The sequence below is a fragment of the Uranotaenia lowii genome, chromosome 3 (assembly GCF_029784155.1).
Source record: "Uranotaenia lowii strain MFRU-FL chromosome 3, ASM2978415v1, whole genome shotgun sequence".
Lineage (NCBI taxonomy): Eukaryota > Metazoa > Arthropoda > Insecta > Diptera > Culicidae > Uranotaenia > Uranotaenia lowii.
This window is the reverse complement of record NC_073693.1, coordinates 43,888,901-43,904,119: the sequence shown is the minus strand read 5'-3', so window position 1 is coordinate 43,904,119 and position 15,219 is coordinate 43,888,901. Positions and strand designations below refer to the sequence as shown.

At 37.2% G+C, this 15,219-nt stretch overlaps 1 protein-coding gene across 8 annotated transcripts in view; it reads right to left on the bottom strand.

The window, feature by feature from the left end:
* LOC129757090 (arginine-glutamic acid dipeptide repeats protein) overlaps nucleotides 1-15,219 on the bottom strand; it is a 123,467-nt gene continuing 108,248 nt past the window's right edge. For 3 of the 8 annotated variants that reach the window (XM_055754211.1, XM_055754217.1, XM_055754213.1), the window contains 9 exons: nucleotides 14,750-15,145; nucleotides 14,336-14,389; nucleotides 13,025-13,120; nucleotides 12,864-12,940; nucleotides 12,428-12,465; nucleotides 12,156-12,285; nucleotides 3,312-3,403; nucleotides 2,835-2,896; nucleotides 1-2,487 (listed from right to left, as the gene is read on the bottom strand). In XM_055754211.1, the coding sequence (XP_055610186.1) occupies nucleotides 2,424-2,487; nucleotides 2,835-2,896; nucleotides 3,312-3,403; nucleotides 12,156-12,285; nucleotides 12,428-12,465; nucleotides 12,864-12,940; nucleotides 13,025-13,120; nucleotides 14,336-14,389; nucleotides 14,750-15,145 (1,009 nt within the window). In that variant the 3' untranslated portion in view covers nucleotides 1-2,423. The remainder of the gene's footprint in view (nucleotides 2,488-2,834; nucleotides 2,897-3,311; nucleotides 3,404-12,155; nucleotides 12,286-12,427; nucleotides 12,466-12,863; nucleotides 12,941-13,024; nucleotides 13,121-14,335; nucleotides 14,390-14,749; nucleotides 15,146-15,219) is intronic. The other 5 variants (XM_055754212.1, XM_055754216.1, XM_055754214.1 and 2 more) reach the window with 5 other exon arrangements.

The window sequence follows — 15,219 nt, the reverse complement described above, 5'->3', positions numbered from 1 at the left end:
TTCATTTTTTTTCAATATTTTTGTTTATTCGTATATTTATCATCACTAGTTTATACTTTATTCTTTAATTGTGTTTGCTGATCTTTTTCTGTTTTCCACTGTTGTTGTTCTTGCTGTTGTTTATACTTTATATTTAAACCGTTATATTATTACTAATACATAATTAAATATGTGTGTTTTCCTTTTGCTTCACTTTTATAAGATCAATGATTCTGTTTGTGTGTGTGTTTGTTTGTTGCCCTTTATTCATTCTATATATAATGGTTTTATTTGTTTTTTTTATTTGTTATTCCTCAATTATAGATATAGTTTTTGTTTTTAATATATATAATTAATATACCTTTCCTCTATTTATATACTGTTCTTTTTTGTATTTTAGATTTTGTTCAATATCGCACTTTTTTCCATTTTTACCACAAGAGCATGCTCACACAGTCACACAATCTGTTAATGTTTTTTTTTCTTTCTTTTGTTTTAAATAAGTTTGGGCAACAATTGTACACAAAAGTGGGAGTGGGAAGCAAACCTTTTATCTTCCACTTTTTCCAGAAAAATGCCTTTTGACTTCGGTTTGTTATTGGCTTGTAAAATGTTTTCTTTCGCTCATGTTAAAACAAAATATCGTCGTTCCGTTTGGGATACACAACACTAGATAAATCAAACGGGAATAATATTCGGTCATTAATAGGTACGAACTCAAATCAACAGAGTTCCAGCTAATAGCTATAATTTGTTCTATGTGTGTTGTTGCTGCTAGTTCTTCATTTCTTATGAGAATGCAAACAGTTTAAAATAAAGGATTTAGTAGTTCTGACCTATTACACGTACGTTAATTTTAATTAATTATATTAAGATGCTGGAGGAGTAACTAATCATGGTAGATATATGTTCGCGGGTTCAGTGTTAACGCGAAAATATATGTAGTGAAACATCAACTTCCGGGAGTCTGAGTCCCTAAACCAACGAGAGTGTGATTCTATAAGAAAGAAAAATACTTGTGTGTGTGTGTGTTTGATTAAACAGTTCCGGTTTCTTAAATCGATTCACCGTAAATCTGTTTGCCAATAATAATGCTAGATTACATTTACAAAGGCGTCGATCTCCTTTGTGCTCAGAAAGCACTAATGTGCCCCGAAAACATTCTTCTATAATATAATTTACACATCACTCCTGTCTGTTTCCGCTGCTCGTATGTCCTTCCGGATGACGCGTCACAGCTTGATTTTTTGTTTGTTAATATTGGGGTATAGACACTTAGAAGGTTTCGAAAAGTATGCGCATACCATAAATTGAAAAGCAAACTATTTTAGAGTTGATTAATTTAGAACGAAATTGTCTCTTCCTTCCTACCGATATCGATCGATTGTGTGTGATTTTCATTTCATTCAAGTTCTCGGTTTAAGTTATTTCTTGGAAGAGTGCAGATGTTCACGAGGGAGCATCTCGTCGTTTGATCTCATAAATATATAAAATATATACGAATCTACTTACTGGCTAGTGTTTTTATACAGTCATTTTAAACGATTAATAGTGGTTACCTTCTTTACGCATTTCTCGTGTGAGAAGTGGTTTTGTTGTTTTATTGTTTCAGACATTTCAATACACTCCAAGTATTTTTGGAAGTCTAATTTTACCGCCTGTTTGTCAGTTTGATTCTTGTTTCCCCGCTGTTCGGCTGAATGAAATGAAATTTTCACCTAGTGAAAGCCATTGATCAGAGCGAATAGCTTCGAAAAAAATTTGGTCGTTTGAGAAGGTTTGTTTGGTATAAACATTTAGAGCTACTCTAGAGCAATTGAGGCTAATAATTTTATCTAACTCTACCAAAACTTTATAGTTGGGATATTTCAGAAAGATGTCAAGCAATTAAATAATATCTGTAACGAATCTTCGAAGCGAATTTCGAAATATTGTTCTACTGATCCTTAAAAATGAAACACAAGTTAGATAACTTTCTAATAAATGATCTAGTAGCGACCTACTAAAGGTGATGAACTACCAAACAGGTCTAGGAAGTATTTATTTGTGAATCCAGTATCAAAAACTTTTAAAATGAATCAAAAAACGCATAATCTAAGAGAAAAATTCATTTCGTTCACCGAACAGTAGTACCCTGAATAAATAATTGCTATGAACAAATAAATTCTGCCTAAAACCATTTCCGAGATCTCTAAAAATACGATATTTGTTTGTTACGAATCGCACTACTAATTTTGTTAACCCATATTTACAAAAAAAATATATCCACAGCCACCCAAAACTTTTACACGTAAAAACTCGCGGAATCTCCTACACTTCTTTCTGTTGGAATTTTGCCCCCCACGATCTTATTTCTCACTGAAATTCGCTAATTCTGCTTTTTGGCCTGTTGTCAAACGTGTTTAGTCTCTTTCCGTTTTCCTGTTTCTGTTCTCTCATTTAGTTCAATATTTACCGCCACGGGTTGTCTCTTCCAGTGCCCTGATTTTCAATTCTCTCTCGTGTTCTCTAAAATGTCGTGTTCCAAAAATTTCAGCATTAGTTTTCATAAATCAGAAAAATTCTACACGTAAACAAAGCTAAAGACGACAATTCTGTCGGAATTGTCGTCAAAACTGAAGTCTTTTAGATTGAGACAAAAAAAACTAACCAATTTTCAAACGAATTTTTATTTGAAAAAGTCTCTTCGAAGTCAAATAAAACAAGCAAAACAATCAAATCATGTTAATCGAAAAAAAAACAAGTGTTTTTCGTACACTTTTTAGTCCCCTTATAAAGAGGAACTCATCCGATAAATTAAAAAAAAATCGTAAAATTAATCTTAACAGTGTTATTACTTAAAATCAGGTCTGTACCTAAGATATTGCTCGTGCAGTGTTTGGACACGATCGAATGCATTCTGGCGGTGGAATTCAGCCTTCAAGGTGCGATTTTGGATGATCACGCACGCACGATGGCCACGTCGTGGTCAGAGGTTTGTTGTAGATACACATAAGAAAAAAACGGAAACAAAATGGAAGAGAGAAAGAAACAAAAGGGACTTGGCTCAAATACAACGCAACTTAATGGTAATCAATCGAAGAAGGTAGGGTGGTCAATCCCCCGCGCGATTCGGTGTAGTTATCTCTGTGTGATTTGTGAACGCGTAGGATAGTTTTGCTCTCGTAATTTGTAACGCACCAGGGTGGTGTAATTTTGGGGCCATGTTTTCGATGCGAGAGATCGTGGAACCGTGTCGTTGGTTGAGTCGTGTGTGGTAGAAGTTAGTCTGAGGACCTTGTCGAAGTCGGCACACCGTTTCTTTTTTACTGAGGCCAGCCGGGGAATCTTACCTGTAGCGGATCGTAGGACATCCGTAGCAGGACCTCGGAGTGCGGATCTCGGGGCATCAGCATGTTCGGTCGCGGGTAGGGAGGTACATTGGCTGCGGAAGAAAGGGAAAAAGGTATGGGTTAATTTTGAAGGAACTTGAATAAAAATGGAGAAGCTAATTCAATATACAACACACAATTAATGAAAAAAAGGATTAGTTTTTGACGGAATCAATAAATAAATGATCGAGTTAAATGTTGTTTTACAGGTTTGAATTGACGAAGTTCATCTAACGCCTAGCATTAGGGGTTGAAGGTCAACTACCAGGACAAGATGACGGAGAAGGGTGAACTTCGTAATCCACTTGTCGCGTGATGCGACAGAGAATCCCGAAAGAATTGTATTTTAAACATTGTGGTGAAGACAAGTCGTAGGTCGAATACACTGATGGGAGTAACCAAGTACTGTCGAAGTCAGTCGCGTATTATCATTTACAACGCACGACAATGAGACATGAAAGTCGTTCAAGTCGGTGTAGAGGCCATCCACAGCGTCTCACAAAACACTTTTGAATGGCCAAGAAGCCATTGTCATGATTATAAGTCACTCATTCTGAGGGAAGAGTCGTTTTGAGTATTTTCGTAGAACGCATGTGATCTCCCATTCGATAGCAGTTGAAGATCAAAGGTTGCGTATTGATAGTGAGCAGGCCAAGCGCGGAAGACCACAACTTCGAGCCAGTAACGAACGAGGAACATGTGGCTATCGCAAAGTTCCACAGGTCCGGCGGACGAAATACCAAACTCAGTGCTAAAAGTGGCGGCACAGATCATTCCGGATACTTTCAAAGTGGTGCAAGAAAAGTGTCTTGACGAGGTATCCTTCCTCAAACTGTGGAACACTGCGAAGTTGATGCTATTACCGAAACTTCGAAAACCCTGTAACATATAAAATTATACTTGGTTTATTCTGTTTTCAAGAAACCAATTCAGATAAATAACATGTCATCAAACAAAATAATTTTCTTCGAATGATGAAAACTACGAAGAATTTTGCTCCGTGTAGATAGATGAATAATGTGAACCGACCTGAACAAAATCAAAACCGTAGGGGAGAGTGGGGATACTTGATCCCTTTTTCTTATTTTCACCATATCTTTTTGGAAAAATTTAGCAACTCGCCGTCTTCGACATTTTCTGACAGCTTGTAACTTCGAGTTTCTATGCTCCAAAAATTAGAACAATACTGGAACCCGTTGATGAACTAGAAGCATTTTCGTGGGAGTAAAAAAATTGCGATTTTTCTGAAGTTAGGGGAGACTTGATCCCCTATTGAAGGAGACTAGATCTTTTATTCAGGATGCCCTAATCCTTGTATAAAAATCAAACAAAACCCCAAGATAGAATGTTAATTGACTATTTTGGTCATGTTTGTTCTCATTTCACAATTTATAGCATACATAAGATAAAAATTCTATAACTTTGTCTCAACGCTAATAACATTGCATACTTAAAGGCGCTATTTTTTATAATTAAGAGAAAATTAATTATTTTTGCTCTTTTCTTCAGACAATTGTTTGATAAATATTAGTTTTTGGATAAATATCAGTAATTTCGTAATCAGTAATCATAACGATCAATTCAGAAGAAGAATATGCCGTTTGGAAGGGGGATCAATTGTACCCAACTCTAGGGGATCAATTGTACCCATAATCAACATTTTAGAAAACTTTTTCTGAAAAAAGTTGAGAGTTTTCCATTGCTTTGAAAATATGGTATTATGAAGTTCATTTTACGCTCAAACGATTGATACATTGGAACAAATAATTTTTTCATAATTTTCCCATGTAAGAAACATTTTAAAGTGATGAAAAAAGATCTTCAAGTTACATTTTGTGAAATTTTTCAAACAAAGTTCAATTACTCAAACTATTATTTTGTTAAAATTTTTTAAACCACAAGCATTGCTATTTTGCTCATTTTGGCACATTTTTCTAGAACATTTGATCTTTGTAAGACATTCCAGTTTCGAGATATAGCTAAGGAATCAAGTATCAACAGGGATCAAGTATCCTCATTCTCCCCTACTGTTGTCATCCGCAAGAAAACTGCGCTATTAGTAAAAAAAAACAAGAAAAAAACCAACACCTGCTCAACGCTGTGCGTTTCCCTTGATCCAACAAAAAAATTTTTGGCTGAAGCGGTGTTTTTCGTCGTTCGAGATTTCGCCAACCAAAGCCCGTGAGTTTAAGCGCAAATCAAGGTGCGAGCACTTGATTTATTCCACCTTTATACCCAACAGTCGACGGCGAAGCCACGGAACGAAGGCAACGTGGTTGCAAACATTCCCGGAAAGCATAGAGACGCCGTTAAAAAAACCGTCCAAAAAGAGAAAAGATTACACCAAAAGAGCATTCCACGAAACGAAGTGGAGAAATTAAGCCGAGAAACGGCTGTGTGCCGAGTCGTACTGCTGTTCCGCGTCGACAATAGCCTGCAAAGACTCCCCAAGCCGTTGGAAAGACGACCACGAAGTAATTTGGCCACTTTGGGAATTCTCAGAGGTGAGACGAAGGCTCCAATCGGTACTTGAGCCAACGTCATTAAAGGGTGTACACCAGTCTTCACGGTACAACTTGAGTTCGAAGTGCACGCAAGTTTTTGCACTTACTTGCACACAACTTTCGAGGCGCAAGTTCAACACGCACCCATTTAAACTCACCGCACTCAAAGTGCAGGGTACAAGTTCGAGCTTGTGTTCGAACCCGTGTGCGCGCATCCATGTTCAGAATTAAGGAAAAGGAATATAATGCAGAAAGTGTAAGCGCTTGACCATCTTTCTTAGGTAACTTTTTTGTTTCAATTCCAATCATGATGCTGTCTTCGGGTAAAATATTTGTCTTGATTTAGGCTTTGAGAAAATTATTTAAAAAAATCAATTGTCTAGTGGGGAAAAAAGTTATTAATGAAAAATTTGTTTTTTGTGCATCTTCCGAGCAAAATATTTTTAAATCTCATTCACGCTTGAGGCTCAATCTCAACCCCTTCCGATGGTTAGATTTTGCTTAGTTAAAATAGTGACCTTCTGGTAAGCCAGTGATTAATTAAAGTTCGAAGCGGGTTAGATTTACCATGTTTTATTCTTCCTATACTAAGATTAGTAACTCTATTTTGCGCTGTGGTTTGTTAAATCATTTGAAAATGCTAATATTATTATTATCGTAAAGTAATGTTTGAATACGATTTTGTAATGTTTTAATACGATTTTCATTGAAAAAATGTTCTATATGCTTATTTTTACAATAAATATCGAAAATGTTAACTTTACAATATTTTCATGAATTTGAATCAGAATCCCAAAGTAAATATGGATTGATTTTTTTTTTGGAAAGACATACCAAATTTCAAAAATCTGTGAATACTGTATTCTATAACACAGGATCTGTGACGAAAGTATGCTCGAAATGCTCTGAAATTATAAATTATTCTGTGATTTCGGCTACCTTGGCCATAACTTCTACAATTTTCAACCGATTATGATAAATAATCAGTTGAAATCTTTGTTTTATATCAACAATCGAGTTCCGTATAAAACAAACAATTTTATAATGTTACCATCCAAATCTAAAATCATCAATAAAATTTCTGTCGATGAAATAAAATCCGATTTTATCGTTTTTTTCGTTCATAAATTCATTATTATCATCAACACCTGCCGTTTCAAATAAAAAATTTACAAAAAAAAATCAACACCTACTGTTAATCATACGCTAAAATGATGTTCAGATGATCAGTACAAGTTTGTTCACCTTCAACGTACAAAACAGAGGTTCAAAACTAATGTTTTGCAGTCCGACATTTTTAAAAATTTGATTACAAATAAATCGTTTTTTTATTTTCAAAACTCGCTTTTCAATTCGCTGTTTGTTGTATCTCAAAATTTAACAAAATGAAAATAGTTTCAATCGTTCATTTTAAAAATGATTGTAAAATTTGTATAGTTTCGATGTTTATTTCAATAATTTTCTTTCAACTTCCATATAACTGATCAACACATTGAAATGATTGATTTCATTTTTATGTGAATTAGTTAAAAATAAATGGAATCATGATCAATTATTAATAAAACGATTAAAAACTTAAACAAAGTTTTAAAGACGGACGATAAAAACATTTTTTCATGTACGACTAATCCAGTCTACAAACACTATTATCTATTACGGCCTGTTTTAAGCTTTTGAGTATGATGAACATATTTTTTCTATAAAGAAATTGTGTAAAACATCAATAAAATAAATAAATGATGCGAAATACAACTATAAAACCAATTTATAAAAATTGTATTAAAAGGGCCTGTAAAGTTCATATAACAAATTAATTATAGAACAAATAAAAATAATATATGTAATTCTCAATTTGGTAGGTATTTAATAAAATGAGGTATTTCAATTTTCTAACATCTTACCAGTGGAAGTTAGCACAATTAAATCCATCCAACGAATCTTCTAAATAATTATGAGTTTTATTTATTTTCCTATTTTGTCAGTTTCATAGTGAAAATATTTGATGGCTTTTTTAACCCTCCAAAGTTGTTCGGGTCAATATGAACATCATGCCAATATACTGAAAAACTGGGATTATTGAAAGACCAACTTTGTTCTATCAAAATGATAATCAAATTAACGACAAAAAACTAAAATTTAATTTATCTAAATCGGTTCATTAAAAATGAAACACTGCTAAGCAAAGCCAAAATTGGATGTCGTTTTCTAAAGTAAGACCTTTTCAAGCGGAAGATACTAAATGGCGGTCAAAACATTCATTGCATCCCAACTTATCTAAACATCGTCGGATAGATGTACACTCTTGACAAGTCCAAACATCAATTAAACATTCAATTACAGAAAAGCTGCCACAAGTTATGAGTATTTAAAAAATATATTTTTATTTAATTTTTTTCTTTCTGAACCAGTTTCCTCAAAGCTTGTAATACATATCGCCTTAATTTTGAAATGTTGAGTGGCTTGAATAAATAACCTACACAATGAATATAATATCATAAAAATCGGATAACATTTACGGCCGGGGGAACGTCATCAAACTGCAACTCAAATTTCCCAGAAACGGATGTTTTGCGAACATTGTGATATTTTTGCCATTTTTGAATTTTCATCTTTTTTTGTCAATTTAGCTATTTTTGATAATGATTGTTTGGTCGTTTTTCCATTTGTGTCATTTTGATAATTTTTTCATTTTTTTTCATTCAAATTTTTCAAAATTTTACATGTTTTCTACTCGCCATGCGATGATTTATCCATTTTATGATTGCATTTTTAATGCCTCCGAAATATAAACATTGTTTTATGAGATTTGCGGAGCGAGAGTTGCAATGGCAATTTCCAAACATTTTATCAAATCACCGGTTTTCTGAAAAACAACCTAGTTCCAGAAAAACAAATTTTCGGTAAAATTTTTTTCTTCTTTTTTTTTGGCAGACAGACAAAAAAATTTCATAACAATTTTTAAGAACCAACCATATATATTTGAATCGGTTTTACCACCCCATACATAACTCCGAAAATGTTCAAAAAACAGCATTGAAATTGATTTACATACGCACAAAAGATAGAAAAACTAACTAAAGAAAATAATTCATACCACATTCAACACCCAGGCATACACAGGCAGACACATTCAATCTCTTCTTCTTCTTCTCTTTCTTCTTCTTGGCTGGCTGATTAAGCTAAACTGCCAAACATTCAATCTCAGTTCAGCCAGCCACTGTGAGTACAAAACTCGGTACGAACCCGAAGCAAACCAGAGTACGAACATCGGGGAGCGCACTCTGGTACAAAAAATGTGCTCGAGTTTAGGTTCGAACTAAACCCAAGTACAAGCTTGTGTGCAAGTTCAGAGAAAACTTGCGCCTGGATTTCCGCACTCAAGTTGAACTCGGTACATGTTTTCGTGAAGACTGGTGTACACTATGAAATTGCTCTTACTTTTTTATCGTTGGATAGAATTTAATAAAAACTTGAGTGAATTTTGTTAGGGCGTGAAACACCCTACAAACAATACCGCTGGGCTCACTGCTGGCAGCCTATCTGTCAGCCGATCGACGCGCCAACCAGCGGGTAGATTACAACAACAACAACCAATCACTTTATGTTTTGTTTTGTAAACGTTAAGTCGCGACGTGATTTTACCTCGTCAATAAATCGTCTTTTTAATATGTAGTGTTAAGTAACTACGTGTTATTTATTACCTTGTATCCGTGCTACCCCAGTTTACAACAAATTTAGTTCATAGTGCATTGTTTACATCCTACAAGTTTTAAAGTCTTGTGATCGAAACACGACGAAATTGAGTCGAAAGAACAGCTCGTGCGTGATAAAATCTGATAAAAATACGTTCATCACGAGAACAAGGATCTCTTCGCATCGTTCCATCGCGAATTCCACGGTGTCGCTAGTGATTAAGCGGTTCGAGGAACGATTGACCACTAATCGGAAGCCCAGAAGTGAAGGAAAAAGTATTCCGTACAACACCAAAAATCACAACCGCGTAGTTGGGAACTTTAATCGAAACCCGAACGCTTCCGATCGGGATGTGGCTAAGAAGCGACGAGAAGCAGAACAAGTCCGCCAAAACCCGTGCCAAGAAGTTGTACTTCAACATGCTGACGAAAGTTGAATGCTGCATCATGGACGACGAAACATATGTGAAGGCCGACTTCAAACAGATCCCCGGTAACCTGTTTTTCACGGCCAAGGATAAGTTCAGCGTTTTGGAGCATGTCCGCACTCAGAAGATGTTCAAATTTGCGAATAAATTCCTGGTTTGGCAAGCCATCTGCACGTGCGGGAAGCGGAGTGCACCTTTCGTGACCCAGGACACAATGAACGGATAAGTGTACACTGTACATGAAAGAGTGCCTCCAGAAGCGGATGCTTCCTCTCCTGAAGGCCCGCAACGTCCCAACAATCTTCTAGCCGGATTTGGCCTCATGCCATTACTCCAAGGACGTGCTGAAGTGGTATGCGGACAATAAGGTAAATTTCGTGCTTAAAATGTTCAACCCTCCTAACACTTCGGAGCTCCGCCCCATCGAGAAGTAGTGGGCGATTATGAAGCAGCACCTTCTTAAACGACCTAAGGTAGTGAAGTCATTCCAGGAACTGAAGAAAGCATGGGTTTACATGCAAATAACGGTTGATTGACAGGTTGTGCAGTACACGTGCGGAAAGAAATCTGTCAGCGGAGAAACGATTCAGAGGATCTTCTGAGAAATATCCGGCAAGAACCGGATCCTTCTGGCACCTAAGCTTCCAGCCCTGAAGTCGTTATTGGCCGAGGAAAATAGATCCGGATCTTGGAGCCGCTTCGAAATCCCCCCGGAGATACGAGGAGGCATCTGGTTTACTATCGGTGCTGAGTCCGCTACTCAGGGGGGCGTCCAGGTACCACCGTCGGGTGTGAAGGCGCATGGATGGTAATGCCTGCGATTTTGCGATACGCTGGCGATTCAGGAAAGTCCTTTCCTTGCGGGACCGCTCACTGTAGGAGTGATATCTTCGTTTGTTCCGAAAAATCTCTCGGACCAAATTCGTTTTGCTGCGAAAACTTCTGACTCTTCTTCTGTGAGCCAATTAAGATTTTGCAACCCCCAGTTTGGTTTCCGGAAAAGGAGATCTACAGTGGGCGCTATCCGAATGATGACAGAGTACGCGAAACGCGCGTATAAAAAAAAAACCGTACAGGTATTTGTCCAATGTCCCTGCACTATTCCGACGCTCGACGAAACAACGCCAGCTGAGAAGCAATAGCCAAAGCGCTCCAATGCCCTCTGCAGGATAATTCATAGCTTTATAAAAAAAGGAGTCTTGGCCTACGAAAACAAAACCAGGTTACGATCAGGGGTCCATAAATCGATGCTGAAACTGTCAGCAGTCGCGCAATGATCACAGGAGTGACAATCGAGGAGGTATAAGATCTTGCAACGGTGTCGTGTTGACATCTGGATGGAGGGAGTTAATCTTCAGATAGCCCACTATAAACCCAAAGCACTTCTCGTGACCATCAAAAAAGTGGTGCCGCACATGGAGGACGATTACTGTTGCAGGACATACGACATCTTCTAAACACCATCTTAGATACCCCGGTGTAATGGTCGACAACCGCTTAAGTTTTGATGTGCATGTCAAATACTGTTGCGAGAGTGCATCGACTCATTGACCTGGATTATGCAAACCTTCTATGGGCTAATAGCAGCAAGTAACGTCTACATGTGAGCGTAGACTGTCGAAACTACGATACAGAAGAGTTATGCCCTAGAGGTAGAGCGCAACAGATCCCAATTATAGAGCAGACCTTGGCGGATAGCTATGGGAAGTTACTGTGCATACAGAGCCATCTCAGCAGATAGAGCCTTTGCGATCGCGTGCATGATTTCCATCGACATTACTCTGCTGGAGAATGAGGAGTGTTACGAAGCAAGAGCTGTTAGAGGTATGTGTAAGAGCAGCTCCAATGATCAACTAAACACGTTTCTCCAAGAAAACGTGAAGTTGTGAATAAGTAGGTACCATGATAAAACCCCGTTTTCAGAGCATTAGGTATGGTTCTACCTTAAAAATCTGATTTACTTACTTTCTGTTGTTTTAGTCGATGAAAGTCGAACAGGTTCATAGTGATGATATCAAGGTACATGACAGTTATAGCAAAATTTTACATAGCACACAACAAACATGAAATGGCGATGAGGTCCCTAACACAAATATACCAGTGTTTGATGGACACAAAAATGGTTTTTTGTTTTAATTTTTACGGATGAAACGCCACAAAACCACAAAACCAAAAACTCACGTGGTAATTGAAAAGCGGTTCCAACCCCAGCTGAGGCCGCATCAAGCTGTTGCTGCTGCAGAGAGTGCAAATGCAAATGCGTATGGGAATGGGCGTGAATGTTGTCACCACCAGCAACCGGCAGGCGAAACTGTAACAAGTGAACAAGACAGAATAAACCACATACTGACGACGATGTAGCATGGATTACGCGGGGAGAACGGTGGTTTCGAGTGTGTGAGTCGAGATCGTAGATGAGTTTTATATGAATGGGTATAGGCTCTGATACGTACCATGTGCTCGGCAGCATCTAAAGGATGTAACGTCCATCCTGAAAAACGTTCGATTTTCACCGAGTAGATTGGCGATCAATGAAAGGTGTCCCAAACGCACACATCAGCAGAACATTTAGGAAAATTTTTGAAAAAAATAAACATTGAGATTTATTTCGTCTTCAAATTTTGAGTTTCTTCGTCGTTTACTGGTTCTAGTTCAACTGAGTGGCCAGTGCTTTATTTTATTGGTCATTGGAAGCTCTTATTGCAGCTAATACGATAAGCAGTTCACAGCCCACTTAACGGTAGTTCAAAATTAAGAAAACTTTGAGACCTTCTTTTAATTAATTTGGCATCGCATATTCTGTTTAACAAGCATATACTCGATTAAAAAGAAAAAATATTTTAAAGTTTTGATTCCTCAAAAATAATTTATAAATAAGATGGGACTTACCTAATCGTTCCCTTTCGAGCTGGGCTAGGGCTGCAGGATTTCCGTAGAGGGCAGGAAACTGTGACGGGTGCATTCCTCTGCAAAATTGTAAACGAAGCGAATGAAAATTGCATTAGGTATATGTAAGAATCCAAATCGATCATTTGTCTAAGAAAACTTACCTCATCCGGTAGTACTCCATCCAGTGTGGTTCGAGCCTGGCCGGCCCAACGCCCTGCTGGTTCTTCAACTCGTCAAACTCCCTAAAAAAGACGTCCCTGTTAATCGCAGAGAATCGCCAAAACTCGATCAGCATCATTGGATGGAATATTCTTACTCATTGCATAGAAATGGTGAAAAGGATAAATATTTCGAGACAAGGATATGATGTTTGGTTTGATGGAATTAAAAAAGGGAAAGTGGAATGGGAATTTTCGTAATACGATGTGTAGGTGTGGACATTAAAAAAGGAAGGGAAAATGATAGTGCAACAAAATAAAAGAGCATCAAATCGATTTCCTGAGTCAGTCATTCGATGCCCTTTTATCATGTTATGGATCAATGATTTTGTGGAGGACGTAATGAATTTTGATCGAGCCAATCGTTATAGTTATGCTCTTAAAACTAATTAAAAAATCAACTTTGGAAAGCGTAAAATGTTAAGCAAGAGGACCAGCTATTAGCATATCATACATAAAAGCTGCTGATTTTTGTTCTAGCATAAGCGAAATCTGTAATAGATAATTGATTGAACATTTTCCAAAGTTGATTTTTTTTTTGTTATAAACCGATCGTTGTGTAAAGAGATTTTACAATCGATTTACGCTAGTTTAGTGTTTGAAGAAGCAACCAATTCGAAGGACGAGGATTATGAATTGCGAATGATTTTATGAAAACAACAGAGAGGGATAAACTAAAACAAAAACGCTGAATGACATTTCGCGAAAGTATGAAACATTGAGAACAAAATAACAAACGAAAACTAAATCTGCAATTTCACCTTTCTCAGCTACTATGAAATATTTTTTGAACTTCAGTTTTCTTATAACACAACTTGCTTTGATATTAGATCTGCCAATTTTCAAGCTATTTTTCAATAATCAATTTAGCAACTATAAATAGTTTTCGAAAAAGTTTCTAAAAAAATCGAAAATCGAATTGTTTGACTCGAAGCAAAAATAAATTATGAGATTGAAGAACCAGATCTTATGGTTTTATAGAGTATTTTAAAAACATTTCAAAGAGCACTTCAATCTAATAAGCCTTTGCTAAATACAGGATTATATTTAAATGGTTTTTCTCCTATTGTTAATTTAAAGGTGATTGATGCAAATTTATGCCCAAACAATAGCGATGTCACAATTCAGCAATAACTATTCCAAAAACGTATGAGAAAACACAAACAAAATGAAGCAGTTGTTAAAGGGCAAAGGACAAACTGGTGAAACATGTTTTTTTGCATTTCATTAATTTCTTAAGCAGCCATTCTATACCTTTCTCTATTGTAAAGTGGATGATATGGTGGTGGGACCATCGTTTCCACAGGACTACAAATTAACCGTGGGACGAAAGAAAACAGGAAGAAAGAAAGAAAGAAAGAAACAAGAAAATAAGATGTGATCATAATGCTTTTTTCCGTTCCAATCTTCCGTTAGTAGCGCAACTGTTACGAATGTTAACTGCAATGTTATAGCGCGAACTTCTGAACATGTTAATGGAAATTCTAGTTTGGAATCGAAAATGAAAACAAAGCATGACACAGGCTATATAGAAACAATAGAAACGCTCCTCTCACTCGTCGGTTGTTCTTGAAATGGACAAAATAGAGACTTGAAGAAAGCATAGCATAAAACCGTCTCGTCTGGCAAAATGCGTGGTGCGCATCCATAGGGAGCGGAATGGCATACCTGAATCCAACGTGAGGCCGGGCATATTCCGAGAGCTGCCGTAAAGCGGGCGTGTCCGGGTACGGTTTGATATCCGGCTTCATTGGAGGTTGCTGTTGTGAAGGATGGCTCGGATGACCCATAGGCGGACCACCGAGTCCACCGGGCCCACCGGGAGGTTTGCCGTGTTGTTGTACTGCCTGAGCTGCTGCTGCCGCGGCCTGCTGTTGCTGGGCTTGGGCCGCTTGCTGTTGCTGCTGCTGGGCTTGTTGAGCTTTCCGTTCTCGTTCCTTTTCGGCCAGCTTCCGATCACGTTCTTCCCGCTTTCTAGCGAGCTTGGAATCCGGTGTCGGTTTGAACTCAAGATCCGTCCGGGAGCAGGAATTATAATCACCACGATCGCATCGACGAACAAAACTATAAGAGAAAACATCGTTAAATCCAAATTGTAAAACCCACAAAAACCCAATATAACCAGAAACTTTTACTTA